Source organism: Thermothielavioides terrestris, chromosome 1 (assembly GCF_000226115.1).
Source record: "Thermothielavioides terrestris NRRL 8126 chromosome 1, complete sequence".
Taxonomy (NCBI): domain Eukaryota; kingdom Fungi; phylum Ascomycota; class Sordariomycetes; order Sordariales; family Chaetomiaceae; genus Thermothielavioides; species Thermothielavioides terrestris.
Window position 1 is genome coordinate 8,197,270 of NC_016457.1, and position 13,189 is coordinate 8,210,458.

Sequence of the window (13,189 nt, forward strand, 5' to 3'; positions counted from 1 at the left end):
TGACTACCGCAAAGGTCTTCTTCTAGATAGGGTCTTCGAGATAACCCTATTGTAGCCACTTGACGAAGTCTAGGTAGATATTCAATATAACTATACCAAAGGTCGTACTGACTATAGGAATGCTAAGACTAATATCCTCATTGGTAGCTGGTTTAGGGAATGCCTAGATAGGTGGGAGGCACAACGGTTCACTAGCGTATATCGCCCAATGTTCTATATAGTCGTCTAGAAGGTTATTAAGGCCGCCTATAGCGTTCGGATCTATAGTGTTATTAGTTAATAGCATCTATAACAATATGTTGGGCACTATATAGTATTTACTAGGTTTATAGAGAATATAGAGGTCGTATTAACTAAGGTACTCTATAGCGTAGATAAGGCGCTTGTTTATTAGGGCGGAGGATATAGTAATGTCCTTAGTTACGTTATTGAGGCTAAGGATAGCCTTATAGTCGATAAAAACGTAGATAGGTATAGAACGTATAGCGGTTATCCACCTTTTATATTTCGTAAACGTCTATACTAGACTAAGGACTTCTATCTTAGTAGGCTAGTACTTTTACTCTATAAAAGACAACGTATAGGAAAGGTATACGATAGGCTAGATAGCAATGTACAAGGGATATATAGCGATAAGACCGTCCTTATTGAGGATTTTTCGTAGCGCTATTAGCTCAATATAGTAGATCTCAGTACCGATACTGTATTATAAGACATCGATATCTATATACAGGGGATCGTTGTCGTAGAAGAAGGTAATAGATATATTATAGGAGAGCACTGCCTTAACTACTTCGAAAGAGGCGAGTTCTTTGGCTATTAGCAACAACAACTGTATAGTGTACAACTACGATTTTCACTTGCCTTTACGGTTATAGGTTTTTAGGAGAGCTATCTTCTATCGCTATAATAGAGCGATAAGAATAGAATATAGTAGTATATTGTACTATATAAAACCGATAGCGCCGATGAAGTACTTGAGGTCCTTAAGGGTATACGGGAATTCTAAAGCCGTTATCGCTACTAGCCTTTCGGCTATAGTGGACATACCTATACTGTTGACCATTCAGCTAAGCACTATAGCACTAGGAAATACAATAAATAATTTGTTAGGACCGATAGAGATATTACGCTTATATAACGCCTCGAAGACGGTACAAAGGTAGGAAAGATGGCCGTTGGCAGTGCTGAATTCGCAGCTTCCAATGACTACGTCGTTGTAATAGGCGTCTATAGCGTCGATGTCCTTAAAAAGGAGGTCCATTTGCCACTATATATATACGTTACTATTACAGTAACCTATAACAACGTAGTTGAACGTATATTGGCCCTCGGTAGTGTTTATTGTAAATACCTAGTGGTTATATAGATCAACTAACCATTGGTAATAGAACGCTATAGCGTCTAGGATAGTAATGTATTTCGCATTGGCTAGCTATACTATAATGTCGTCTTAGGATTTAACGGGGTAAGCGTCAAGGAGGACTATCTTGTTAAGTAGACGGATGTCGACTACCATTTGGCCTTTCTATATACCATCGGGTATAGTATACTAGATAACGAAGATAGGGAAGGAAAAGGGGACCTAGAAACAGGTCTTAGTGGCCTTACTAGCGGTCTCGAGCTTAGTAACGGTATCTTTAACGATAGCTCTGTCCTCGGCGTTGATAAGATAAATATAGTATTTCTTAAGGATATAAGCCTCCTAACTAAGGCGTAGTTTAACGTATATCCATTGGTCTTAATCAAGGTTGACGAAGCCTTTGTCTTTAAACACATCCTAGTATTCTATTATAAATGACTAGATAGGTGCAAGCTCGTTGGATAGAAGGTTGTAGATAGTAACGCTATAGGGGTGTTTAACGGTATCGAAGCTAGCTATCGAGAGTCGTAGTTTGTCTATAGGTTACAGTAGCTTCTTAATAGCTAGTTCGACGGCTATAGGGTCCTTTACTATATAAGCCTGGTATCTAGGGGTAATGGAAGTCAAGGTGCCAATCCGATAGCCCTTAGAGACTATAACAAGGTTGCTAGTATTGTTCTATATAATAATAGAAGATATATAGTAGTTGGCTACTACTACGAAGACCGAAATATAGTTTACGATACTTAGTTCGAAAAGGAGGGCCTAGCCGTCGTCGATATAGATATTGTAGTTGACTAAAATAGTTGTAGTAGTATATAGTAGAATAATAAGATACTTCGTAGTAACGACTCACGAATAGTATAGTCTTCTATACCGTTTAGTAGTAACTAGTATCCAAATGCCGCTATACGAATTGATAATAATAGTGCTTTAGGACAGTAAGATGTCGAAGCCTTCAGGGGTTATACAATCTATACCTAATAATATATTGATATAAAGGTCGTCAACGATAGTTACTTCGTATATAAAGCTAGCGATAGCGAGTATACCAGAGGGCAGGGTGCCTCGGAAATTAAGATCAATGATAGTATAGTCGAGGCTAAAATATATATATAAACCGATGCTATAGACTATAAGTAGGCTAGCGTAATACCTAGTGATAGCATTAGGGTAATAGGTAGCTAACCATTGCTAGTCGACGAGTATAGCTATATAACCTATATATATATAGATCTATTGAAGGTCCTCTAGTCAAGTAGCATCTAGCACAATATTAATCTTTAGGTAGGTCTATAACCAGAAGCCGAAGCTAGCGCCTCGATTTAGTGTAGCATTAACCTTTGACCAAATAATAAGCATAGGCGACTACATAGCTATAGGCTATATTGCGCTATCCACTCCGCCTACTATAAATAGGGGCGCAACGTATTTTTTATATCAACGATAATATTAGAAAGGTATATCGGGTTATCTATTGCTAGCTAAGCGTCTATTATATTGGCGAATATAACCTTCTTACTAGGCCAAGGCTACTTAAGATAGTCGATATAGATATAGGCTATTAGCTTATTGTTAGAGGAGAAGGTCTTATTGCAATAGTAGTATACTAAGCTAATAGACATTATAGCGAACTATACAACGACCTCGTTGTTAGTAGAATCGACTAGTAAGTCCTCTAATACGTTAAGCTAATTGGGAGTAATAGGATATTCGCTATTAGGAAATAGGGCGTTGCTATAGAAGGAGTCCGCTAGGCTAAACTAATCTTCCTCTTCGAAGGTATCTTCAACGCTAGGTTGTTAATATATATCGCTATAAAAGGCGGGCGTAGGTTTGCTAGGGTATTACTACCTATTCTACTGCCCTTGCTAACGCTATAGCGGTATTGGAAAGCAACGATTCTCTAGAACTAGTAGCTACTATAGTAGCTAACTGTTTGGCCATTGGTTTAGCGGTCTAGGATCCTAGTTATACTACTATAGTAGCGGAGTTTACTAATATAGTTGATATAGCGGGCGGTATAGCTATACTTATAGGCTATTATCCGATTAGCGATATCCTTGCTACTAGTAGCCGCCTCTTCCTTAGAAGAGGGGTCGATACTATAGCTAATATAGTTGACGTAGAGGCTAATACGGTTAGTATAGAAATAGCCTTCTATAGCGTTGGGCACGTCGTTGAAGGACACTTTCACGCTCCTAAATTTAATAGAGGAAGGCGTCAACTTCGGTCGATGCTATAGACTTATCTAGTTCGCTTTAGATATCGCCGTCGAAGGCCTTGAATACTACAATTAATTGGCTATAGCGACTTATATTATATACTTTAGTGTAGCGCATTATAGTCTAGGTGAAGGCTATAATGTCCTTGCCGTTAATAACGTTGGCTAAGGTGAACTATAACTGTTTAAGTATATCGAGGGTAACCAAGTAGTCGATTTTAAAATAGCTTTTAAGCTTATTGCAGATAGCTATAATAGTTGCTATATAAAGGAGCTTATAGTCCTTGTCCGTTAGGATATAGGAGTACTATACTAGTATAGGACCTTATAGGCACTACGTCTAAATATAGTATATAGCATTGTCGCTATAGGTTATAGCTAAGTCGATAAGGCGGTTATAGAATAGAAATATATCTATATATTTATTAACTTTTCTATCGATGATAAGGCTAGCGTCTAAAGGATCTATAGTGGATAGGTCGAAGTAGCCTACGTCAACTAGCTTAAGGGTGCTGTTGGCTAAAGCTAGTTGTAGCTATTGCTCTATAGCCGCCGCTAGGAGGTTGCTTATATCTATATTTTAGTACTAGCAGTACTAGCGAAATATAGTAGCTATTAGCTCTGCTACAACTATAGCCGTAAAAGGGCCATTAGGCTCGACGTTGTTGCTACTACAGTTGTCGGCTATAACCTATAGATAGTGCTTAGGTTCCTTGCTATAGGTATTAGTGTCGGTAGATATACTATAGTAGTTGTAAAGCTTCTAAGTACTTCCTTTAGGGGTATTGCCAATAGATAAGCAGTCGTAGGCGGTAGAAGAGGTAGATAGCCGCCTTTGCTACAAAGTAGGTAGTGCCTATAGTTGATACTATAGGATATCGTTAGATATAGTAGGCGTCAATAGTGATAGTACAGCAAGTATAGATAACGTCGAAGTTATAGAAGGTGCTATAGGCTATAATGTTAAAGCTATAGAAGGCGTCGTAGATTATAACGAAGGTGCAAAAGGTACTATAGGCTATAACGTTGACCGTAATATAGTGGCCAATAACAATATCGTCGTCGTTGGCGTCAACGGGCGCTAGTTCTTCCACTAGCTATAGAAGGCGTTAAATAACTACTTACTAGTCTCCTAAGCTAGCGGCTAGAGCAGCAAATCTATAATAGTATAATATATATCTTCTATAAGCGAAAATATATATAATCGAGGTCTCTACAGTCTATAGTAGCTACGTAGGCGTATCCAGAGTCGTAGAATTAGAGTAGCTGCCGAGCTCTAAGCTATTTATCTACGATCTTGGTCGGTATAGAGGTAGGCAAAGGCTCGCTTGTATAAGATGCCGTTGGGGTCTAGCTTAGCTATATCGTAGGCTAACTGGTATAATGTGTCGCCAACTGGTGTACAGTTATAAGTAACCGGCTAGTGGCTAACAAGGTTCCGTAATACGAAGTGACGAACGCAAAGAAGCTCGTTGCCAAGGCTGTCGTCAGTTCGATCGTATAGTAGGCATCAAATTGTAGTACAATGCTACGCAAATGCGTGTGATCTGAATGATAGATTGATGATGGTGGTAGAATCTCCACCTTCGTGTCTATCTTGCATAAGTATAGTACTGCGTCTGCGCCACTCTGGGCTGTGGGGCTGTAACGGATGCCCCTGCCCTGGTAATGATGCCTTAGATGCCTTGTGGGAAGTGCGTCCCACACGGGGTTTCTTATCATTATCAGTGGGTCCCGCGATGACGGCAAGAGTGCGAGGAGGGAAGCTTCCATCTCAAGTGAGATGGCGCAAAGCCGGGCAGCTGGCAGCACGTTAGCTGTTAACGTTATGGCAAGAACACTTCATGCCTGCAGTAACCTTAGGCTCCCCATTGCACTGCACCCGGCCGCTTGGATCTAGCCTTAGAGGTGCTTCTTTTGTTCTACCGGTGGACCCATCGCACCTCCTGTGAAGTTCATGCTGGTTGGCCACGCGCACTTGTGAGGCACCTGCGCTGCTGCCTCGCCCACGGCCCAAAGTGGCAGACACTGCGACTCGATGAGAGCTTCTTTCTGCAGCGAGAACTTCAAGTTGGTGTGATCGCATCGAGCAACAACTCACAAGCGTCTAGGCAAGATTCAAGGGAATTTGTTGCGCTCTTTCTGTTTTCTCTTTCCTTTTGCCTTTCCATTGCCTTCTCGCTCTCTACCAGTGTCCGCAGACGACCTTGGTGCCTTTATTAAGGCCGCTTTTCCCGGCAGCATCTCCTGCCCGGCTCACTGCAGTTTATCAATTTCATTGCGACCCGCGACACCCGATCTTCTGAACAATGTTTCAGACCTTCACCGGAAGCTCGCGCAAGGTGCGAAACGTCAACCTTAGCGGCCAGAAACCGAAAAATCCATTCACCGGCTCGTCATCATGGACACCTGCTGTCGAAGCCGCCGGTGCCTCGAAAACGGTTGCGCATGCCCAGGCTGAGAGGCTGCAGAGGCAACAGGAGCGCAGCCGGCTGAAGGCTGCGCAGTGCATCCAAAGGGTATGGAGGGGTCATCGGGTAAGGCGTGTTCTGAGAAGCTCGCGGCGCCAGACCATCGATCAGCTGTACGCTGCGACAGGGCTGGTAGACCCTGGGCAGAGGGCGGCAGAGGCGGCACCCTTGGTCCTAGGAGTATATCAGAGCTCCAATGCAGAGGACCAGCAGCGCCTATGTTGGCTGGCCCGTGATCTTCTCCAGAGCAGGTTCTCCGCGTTCGCCCAGGGGGCCATTGAGCCGCCTCGCCTGAGCAAGCTGGCTCGGATAGTGGTTTCGGGCCTATGCCAGTGAGCAAGCCCGTTTGTCCCGTTACTCAGACGTCGGTCCGCTGACTCATCGATCACAGACTCGATCCCAACATCGCCCCTCCGCAAGTGAAGATCCTCTTAGCGGCCATCGTTGAGATCACAACAGCGAGACCTCAAGCAGTTCAGCCCGTGCTGGGCGAGTACTACAGCGTGCTTGGGCGATACTGCCGCATCCTTGGTCCAACGTCCGAGTTGGCTAGCTCCGTCCGGAGCGCAGTGTGTGCGCCACTAACTGCTGAGAATGCTCCCGGTATGTGCTTGCGTTGCCTCCCCGCAACACAGCTCCTCTCCTCTCTCTGCGGTGTTCATGTGTGGAGTGGACATTCCCTGCTAATTCGGAGTAGATTCATTCATCCAGACAGCCTATGGAGAATTCGCCACCTCCTTCTTGACCCAGCCTGATATCTCTCTGTTTGAGTCCGACGTTGGCTCTTTTGGCGCCAACGTGGATGTCGACCGTCTGTCGGTTTCTCTAGACGCCAGGAGAATTGAGACATCTGGGTCGCAGGCGGATCTCATGTGGCTTCTGGCGCACTTCATCGTGCTACAGAAGACGAGAAGACAGCTGGCATTGCATTCTCATTCTCTCCGAGTTCTTTACTCGCTCCTGTCTGTGTTGTCAAACCAGATCCGGGAAGCTTTTCCCGCATCCGACTTAAAGCCCTCTTCCGCGGCCTCTGAAATTGAAGAAGGCGTGCAGCCAATGCTGCCACCATATGTTTCCAGCCATCTCGCCTCGTTGACAGACAAAGACGAGATCACCGGGGTCCTTGAAAAGTTCACATCGTGAGTAACCTCCTTCTGAGATGCTTTAGCCCCATCACGCTGACCCGCTTCAGGGAGCGCGGTGCAACTTCTTCCTCGGAGCTTGAGGATGTGGGTCTCCTCGCTGGCTACATTCTCATCTTAATTTACTGCTTCCCGGCTCATGGCGACGAAATCCGGATGCGGCTGTACCTCGCAGATATTCCTACCGCTCAGGGCCCACTTCCCGCTATCAAGTTCTTCTGGAACGCGCTCAGCAGGACGTCAATATTCTCTCGGATTGCTTCTGATGCCGATGCCGCCCTGTCAATTCTGCGGCAAAGGCCCTCATCAGACGCTAATTCCCCCTGGCACCGAGAATGGAGGACGATACTGCTTTTCCTCGAGCTTTATGTGTTCATCCTCCGACTAACTGATGATGATGATTTTTTCAGCGTTCTGAAGGTCCCGATGAGTATCGAGGACTCCGGATCGCGATTGCGGTCGAGCGGCCTGAATCTGCAGGAGCTGAAGCGTTTCACGCTCTTCCTAAAGCATCTGGGCTTCACGCTTTACTACAATGCCGCCGATCTGCTTACGGCGGCGCCAGATCCTCCCACTACGCTGAACGCCGCGACCGAATCATCAGCTCGGTTTAAAAGCGCCGCAGGCAACAGTCGAGTCGGGGGTGCGCCGTCGCTTGCGCTGACCGCTGGCGTCGGGTTGGACGCCCTCAGAAGCATGGTTACGACCGCAACGAGGATGCTCTACGAACGAGACTCTCGACGCCCGTTCCTGCCGCAGAACCACTGGCTAATGACCGCAAAGCTCAACATGGACGAGTTTCTGACCGCAGTAGTCCTGGAAGAGCAGCGGCAGCGAGAACAAGGCGAACCCGAAGACGACGATGAGGACGACGGACAGGATGCAGAAGAATTGCCGACCGGTCTGCCATCGGCCGGTTCGAGGCTGTCTCGCCAAGCGCAGTTGGCACGGAACAGCGTGTTACAGAAACGAGCTGCGCGAGATAATCTCAGGGCGCTTTCCGGGCCCAGGCTAGAGATCCTGCGGAACATGCCATTTGTCATCCCTTTCGATGTGCGCGTCCAGATATTTCGACAGTTTGTACATCTCGACAAGCACTGGAGACGAGGAGGCAATATCGACCCGGACAGGTGGAGGTTGTGGGTGCTCAATCAGCACGGCGGGCCGTTTGAGCCCTCTCCGTCAGCCGCAAACATTCTCGGCAAACACCAGGCACAGATTCAGAGAGGCCGGGTCTTCCGGGATGCGCTCGAGTCCTTCTGGGACCTGAAGGAAGGGCTGAAGGAGCCGATACAGATCACCTTTGTGGATGAGTTTGGCATGACGGAAGCTGGAATCGACGGGGGTGGCGTGACCAAGGAATTCCTCACGAGCGTGACGACAGAAGCGTTCGCGCCGGAGCGGAGACTCTTTGTGGCCAACAGCAAGAATGCGTACTACCCAAATCCCAGCGACATGGACCAGCTTAAGCACTATCTCCGGGAAGCTCACGTCGCCGAGGGGTCGGAAGAGTGGACCGAAGCCATTGTCTATCGCCTCCGCGAATATGAGTTCCTCGGCAGGATCATCGGCAAGTGCATGTACGAGGGCATCCTGATCGATATCGTCTTTGCAGGATTCTTCCTCCTTAAGTGGGCGTCCCCGGCCGGCGCGCCCGACACGTACCGCGCCAACATCAACGACCTCCGCGAGCTCGACGAAGAACTCTACCAGGGCATGCTGCGGCTGAAGAACTACCCGGGCGACGTCCGCGATCTCTCGCTCGACTTCACCATCACGGACCAGATCTCGCGCCCCAGCGAGCCGGTCCGCACGGTCACTCGCAACCTCGTCCCCGACGGCGAGAATGTGGCGGTGACCAACGAAAACCGGCTGCACTACATCATTCGCGTGGCGCACCACCGGCTGGTCGTCCAGCCGTACGCGCAGACGCGGGCGTTCCTCCGCGGGCTGGGCACGATCATCGACCCGGCGTGGCTGAGCATGTTCAATCAGAGCGAGCTGCAGCGGCTGGTCGGCGGCGACAGCTCCGAGATCGACGTCGAGGACATGCGCCGCCACACCGTCTACAGCGGCGCCTACTCGATCGGCGACGACGGCCAAGAGCACCCCACCGTCCGCCTCTTCTGGGAGGTCATGCACGGCCTCGAGGACCGCGAGCGCCGCGACGTCCTCAAGTACGTCACCAGCACCCCGCGCGCCCCGCTGCTCGGCTTCGCCCAGCTCAGCCCCCCCTTCAGCATCCGCGACGGCGGCCTCGACCAGGACAGGCTGCCCAGCGCCAGCACCTGCGTCAACCTGCTGAAGCTGCCGCAGTACACCAGCGCGGCCGTGCTGAAGCGGAAACTGCTCTACGCTGTCACCAGCGGCGCCGGGTTTGATCTCAGTTGAGGGGTGAGATGGTGGGGAATCTGGGGCGTTTGCAGGGAGTAGGGAGTTGGGAGTAGGAGAAGACGCAAGGTATTTACTCTATCTGGCATGTAAATGGATGTGCAGTCATACATAGCAAATGTTAGCACTGCATGATTGATGAGACCGAATTAAACACCCATTCGCATCTGCTGCAGCAATCATCTCTCGTTACGTTGATGTATGTACAATATAACAATATAACAGATACCATGATACAAGTCCTCAAAAATACGCCCATCTCCTTAAACCTCATCCTCCCCTTCGGGCCCATGCTTATCCCACCCATCAGGATAATAGCTGGGCGGTAAATCGCCCTCTGCCGTCCCCCACTCACCCTCTTCCTCGCCCACCCACAACTCCAACAGCCCGCCTTTTGCAAAGAACTCATGCGTAATCCAATTTCTGGTGTAGATTTTCCCATTCAGCCTCGCCCGCTGGATATATATCCTCCTCCCCTGCTCGGGATCAAACCCGCTGACGACCCGGATGACGGCCCACCGGCCGTCGGCCCTCGCGCGCAGCCTCACCTCGGGGAAGAAGGGGGCGGTCAGCAGGTAGACGTCCTGGCCGGCGACGGGGAAGAAGCCCATCATGGCGAAGGCGCTGAAGGCGCCCATGGCGCAGTCGTCGTTGCCGGGGATGCCGCCGGCGCTGGCGTTGAACAGGCGCGGGATGTAGGCGTGCGTGAAGAAGCTGCTCAGCGCCGGGCGCGCGGCGTAGTGGAACTGGAAGACGGGCAGGAAGGCCTGCTCGTTGCCCATGTAGGCGATGCCGCTGGTGTGGAAGAAGCGCAGGCGCTCGGCGAAGGCGGCCGGCCCGCCCATCAGCCTCACCAGCGTGGCCATGTCGTGCGGCGCGTAGAAGCTGTACAGCCACGGGCTGCCCTCGTACGTGTCGAGGCCCGTGTCGAAGTAGCACGAGTGCATGTCCTGGACGGGGGAGCAGGCGCGCGGCGCCTGGTAGTGGAAGGTGCCGTTGAGCAAGCGCGGCTGGAGGAAGCCTTGGAAGGCGGTCTGCCTGACGGCGCCGGTGCGGTCCTTGTAGGTGTCGCGCTGGTCGGGATTCCAGTAGTTGCGCCAGTTGGCGCCGCGGCGGTGGTACTTGATGGCGTCGGCGGTGCGGTTGAGGCCGGCGGCCAGGAGTGAGATGCAGTAGTCGTCGTAGGCGTACTCGACGCCGCGGCTGATGCTGCGGCTGGCCGGCCCCGTGCCGTTCTTGTCCGTGTCGTCCCACGGGATGTAGCCGACGTTGTGCCAGCTGACGAGGTTGCCGCGGCCTTCGACGCCCCAGTTTTTGGGTTCGACTGTGATTTGCGATTTGCGAGGATCAGCCAGGTGTTTCAGGGGGTGAGCGGGCTCGAATAGGGCCAAGTGTTCAACCAACCTTCAGCGTCAGAGACGACGGCTTCGTAGGCGGCATCCCAGTCGACGCCTTCGGTCAGGTTCTTGATGAAGGCATCAGCAATCACCACGTCAGCGTTGGACCCGCCCTGGGTGAACCCCTTGCAGAAACTCATGCGGCAGTCGGGCAGTTTTCCTGGCCGCTGTCAGCATTATCACATCAAAGCTCTCCTGATCCGAAGTCACACACAAACCTTCATGCCTATAAATGTCAATCAGCGCCCGCACCATCTCGGTCTGCGCGGCAGGGTCGATGATGGTCAGCAGCGGGTGCTGCGCGCGGAACGAGTCCCAGATACAGTAGAACCTGGGTCGAGTCAGCCAGCACCAACAGGCAGACTCCCGCGATCGCCCGCGGCGGATAACCTACGAATCATAGTACGGCTCGCTCGAATTCCACAGCGGGTTCTCGCCGGTGTAGTTCTGCGGCGAAAGCATGGTCCGGTACAGGCCGGACCAGAACGTCGTCTGCAGTTCCTCGCTGACGCCCGTGGCATCCACCTCGACGGCGGCCAACTTCCGCCTCCAGGCCTTCCGCGCATCGCTCTCGACCCTCTCAAAGTGCCAGTCGCCAATCTCCCGCTCCGCGTTCTCGCACGCCCGGTCCACCGACACAAACGAGACGCCGACGCGCGCCAGCAGCGAGTTGTTCGCGGGCGGCGCAAACTGGAGCCAGACGCCGGCCGACCCGGTGGGCACATGAAAGCCGGGGCCCACGCCGTCGAGCGACTTGGGCTCCTCGGTGGCGTTGTTCGAGACGAAGGTACCCGTGCGGCGGATGGCGGCGCCGCGGAAGTCGGCGCAGAAAAAGGCGCGGTAGGTGCCGGCGCCAAAGGACGGCAAGTACCGCCCGTGGCCGACGACGCGGCCCGTGGCCGGGTCGACGCGCATGCTGCCGGCGCTGCGGCTGTTCATGAGGTCGACCAGGTCGACGAGGACGAGCGGGGAGTAGGGCACGCCGTGGAGGGGCGGGTCCAGGTCGGTGGTGTAGACGTCGACGGTGGCGTTACCCGAGAAGCCGAAGCGGTACAGGGCGGCGTGGGCGGTGGCGGTCATCTCGGCCTGGACCGTGTTGGTCAGGTTGATGCGGAAGTAGCCCGGGGCGGCGAAGACCGAGTCCGGCACCCGGTTGGTCGGGCGGTGCATGACCGAGTAGGCGCACTTGGCGAAGTCGTCGTCCGGGCAGCCCGGGTGCACAAAGAGCGGGAAGTTGCCCATGGACGGCTGGCCGCCGGTGCCGGAGTCGTGCAGATGCGAGAAGCCCGCAATGGGGTTCTCGTCGGTCACGAAGCCGGCGGCGTTCTCGTGCGACTGGGTGTCTGCCACGGGTTTCGCCATGCCTGTGAGGGGGGTAGGTGTTATTGTAAAAAAATACTGAACCAATGTGGACGCGGAGACTCACCATATGGCAATGTTGCGCCTGGAAAGACATGGCCTGTTCGAGACAAGGCGGGTGTGAGACCGCATGCTGCGGAACGACAAGAGCGGCGTCACGGATCAAGACACACTCACCTCCGTTCGCCGTCCCGATCAGGGGGTCAACGAAGTCTAGCACATCGAACCTGGGCCGTCCGAACCCCAGAAATGACAGCAAAGAAGCGCCGGACCGCGATCCAGACCGGGGGAGCAGCAGGACGAGGTAGATGGTGAGCAAGGCGCACACCAGCAGGCGGCTCCTCCGCGGGAGACTCCGGAGGAGGAGCGTAGCCATGACGGCGGCAGCCCTGCGGCAGGGCGAGCCTACGGCCGTCTACCACAGTTCGTAAGGAAACACGCTCGCTCTCAACTGTCCCAGCCACGGCATGATTGGCCAAGGGAGTAAGGGCCGGACGACTCTTTGCGGCGGCGGCTGCCCTCTTCCGTGCCAGCACCTACCAGACAACCAAGGCGCGGGAATCCGGTAACTTAATACCCAACGTGAAACTCAGGGTAGGATAGGCACCGGTCGATCAGATGTAAGAAGCCCGCGAAACGGAACTCGGGCGGGCCCGAAAAAGAAAAAGGAAGACCAAAACACTCAGCCGTGATCCTGGAATGCAGCCATGGCGGCGGCGTTTCGAAAAGGCCACTTCAGGAACGGAGGGAGGCTCCTCCACGCCAAGACTATAGTATAGATTAAGCTCGGCACCAGCCGCGGTCTGGAACGGAGCTGAGCTGCCAAGCCTACGGAACCCTCT

The 13,189-nt window shown here is 51.9% G+C and overlaps 2 protein-coding genes across 2 annotated transcripts; one reads left to right on the top strand and one right to left on the bottom strand.

Moving 5' to 3' along the window:
• The first annotated feature begins 5,785 nt into the window (after positions 1 to 5,785).
• On the top strand, positions 5,786 to 9,723 carry THITE_2110366 (uncharacterized protein). The gene is made up of 4 exons (XM_003650613.1): positions 5,786 to 6,390; positions 6,450 to 6,661; positions 6,756 to 7,197; positions 7,251 to 9,723. The coding sequence occupies exons 1-4, from the start codon at positions 5,897 to 5,899 to the stop codon at positions 9,589 to 9,591; spliced, it is 3,489 nt and encodes a 1,162-aa protein (XP_003650661.1). The 5' UTR covers positions 5,786 to 5,896; the 3' UTR covers positions 9,592 to 9,723.
• Positions 9,723 to 12,431, bottom strand: THITE_2110369 (glycoside hydrolase family 92 protein). Its single transcript, XM_003650614.1, has 5 exons — positions 12,415 to 12,431; positions 11,383 to 12,352; positions 11,207 to 11,319; positions 10,996 to 11,148; positions 9,723 to 10,915 (listed from the first exon to the last, which is right to left on the bottom strand). The coding sequence occupies exons 2-5, from the start codon at positions 12,348 to 12,350 to the stop codon at positions 9,855 to 9,857; spliced, it is 2,295 nt and encodes a 764-aa protein (XP_003650662.1). The 5' UTR covers positions 12,351 to 12,352; positions 12,415 to 12,431; the 3' UTR covers positions 9,723 to 9,854.
• Positions 12,432 to 13,189: the final 758 nt, after the last annotated feature.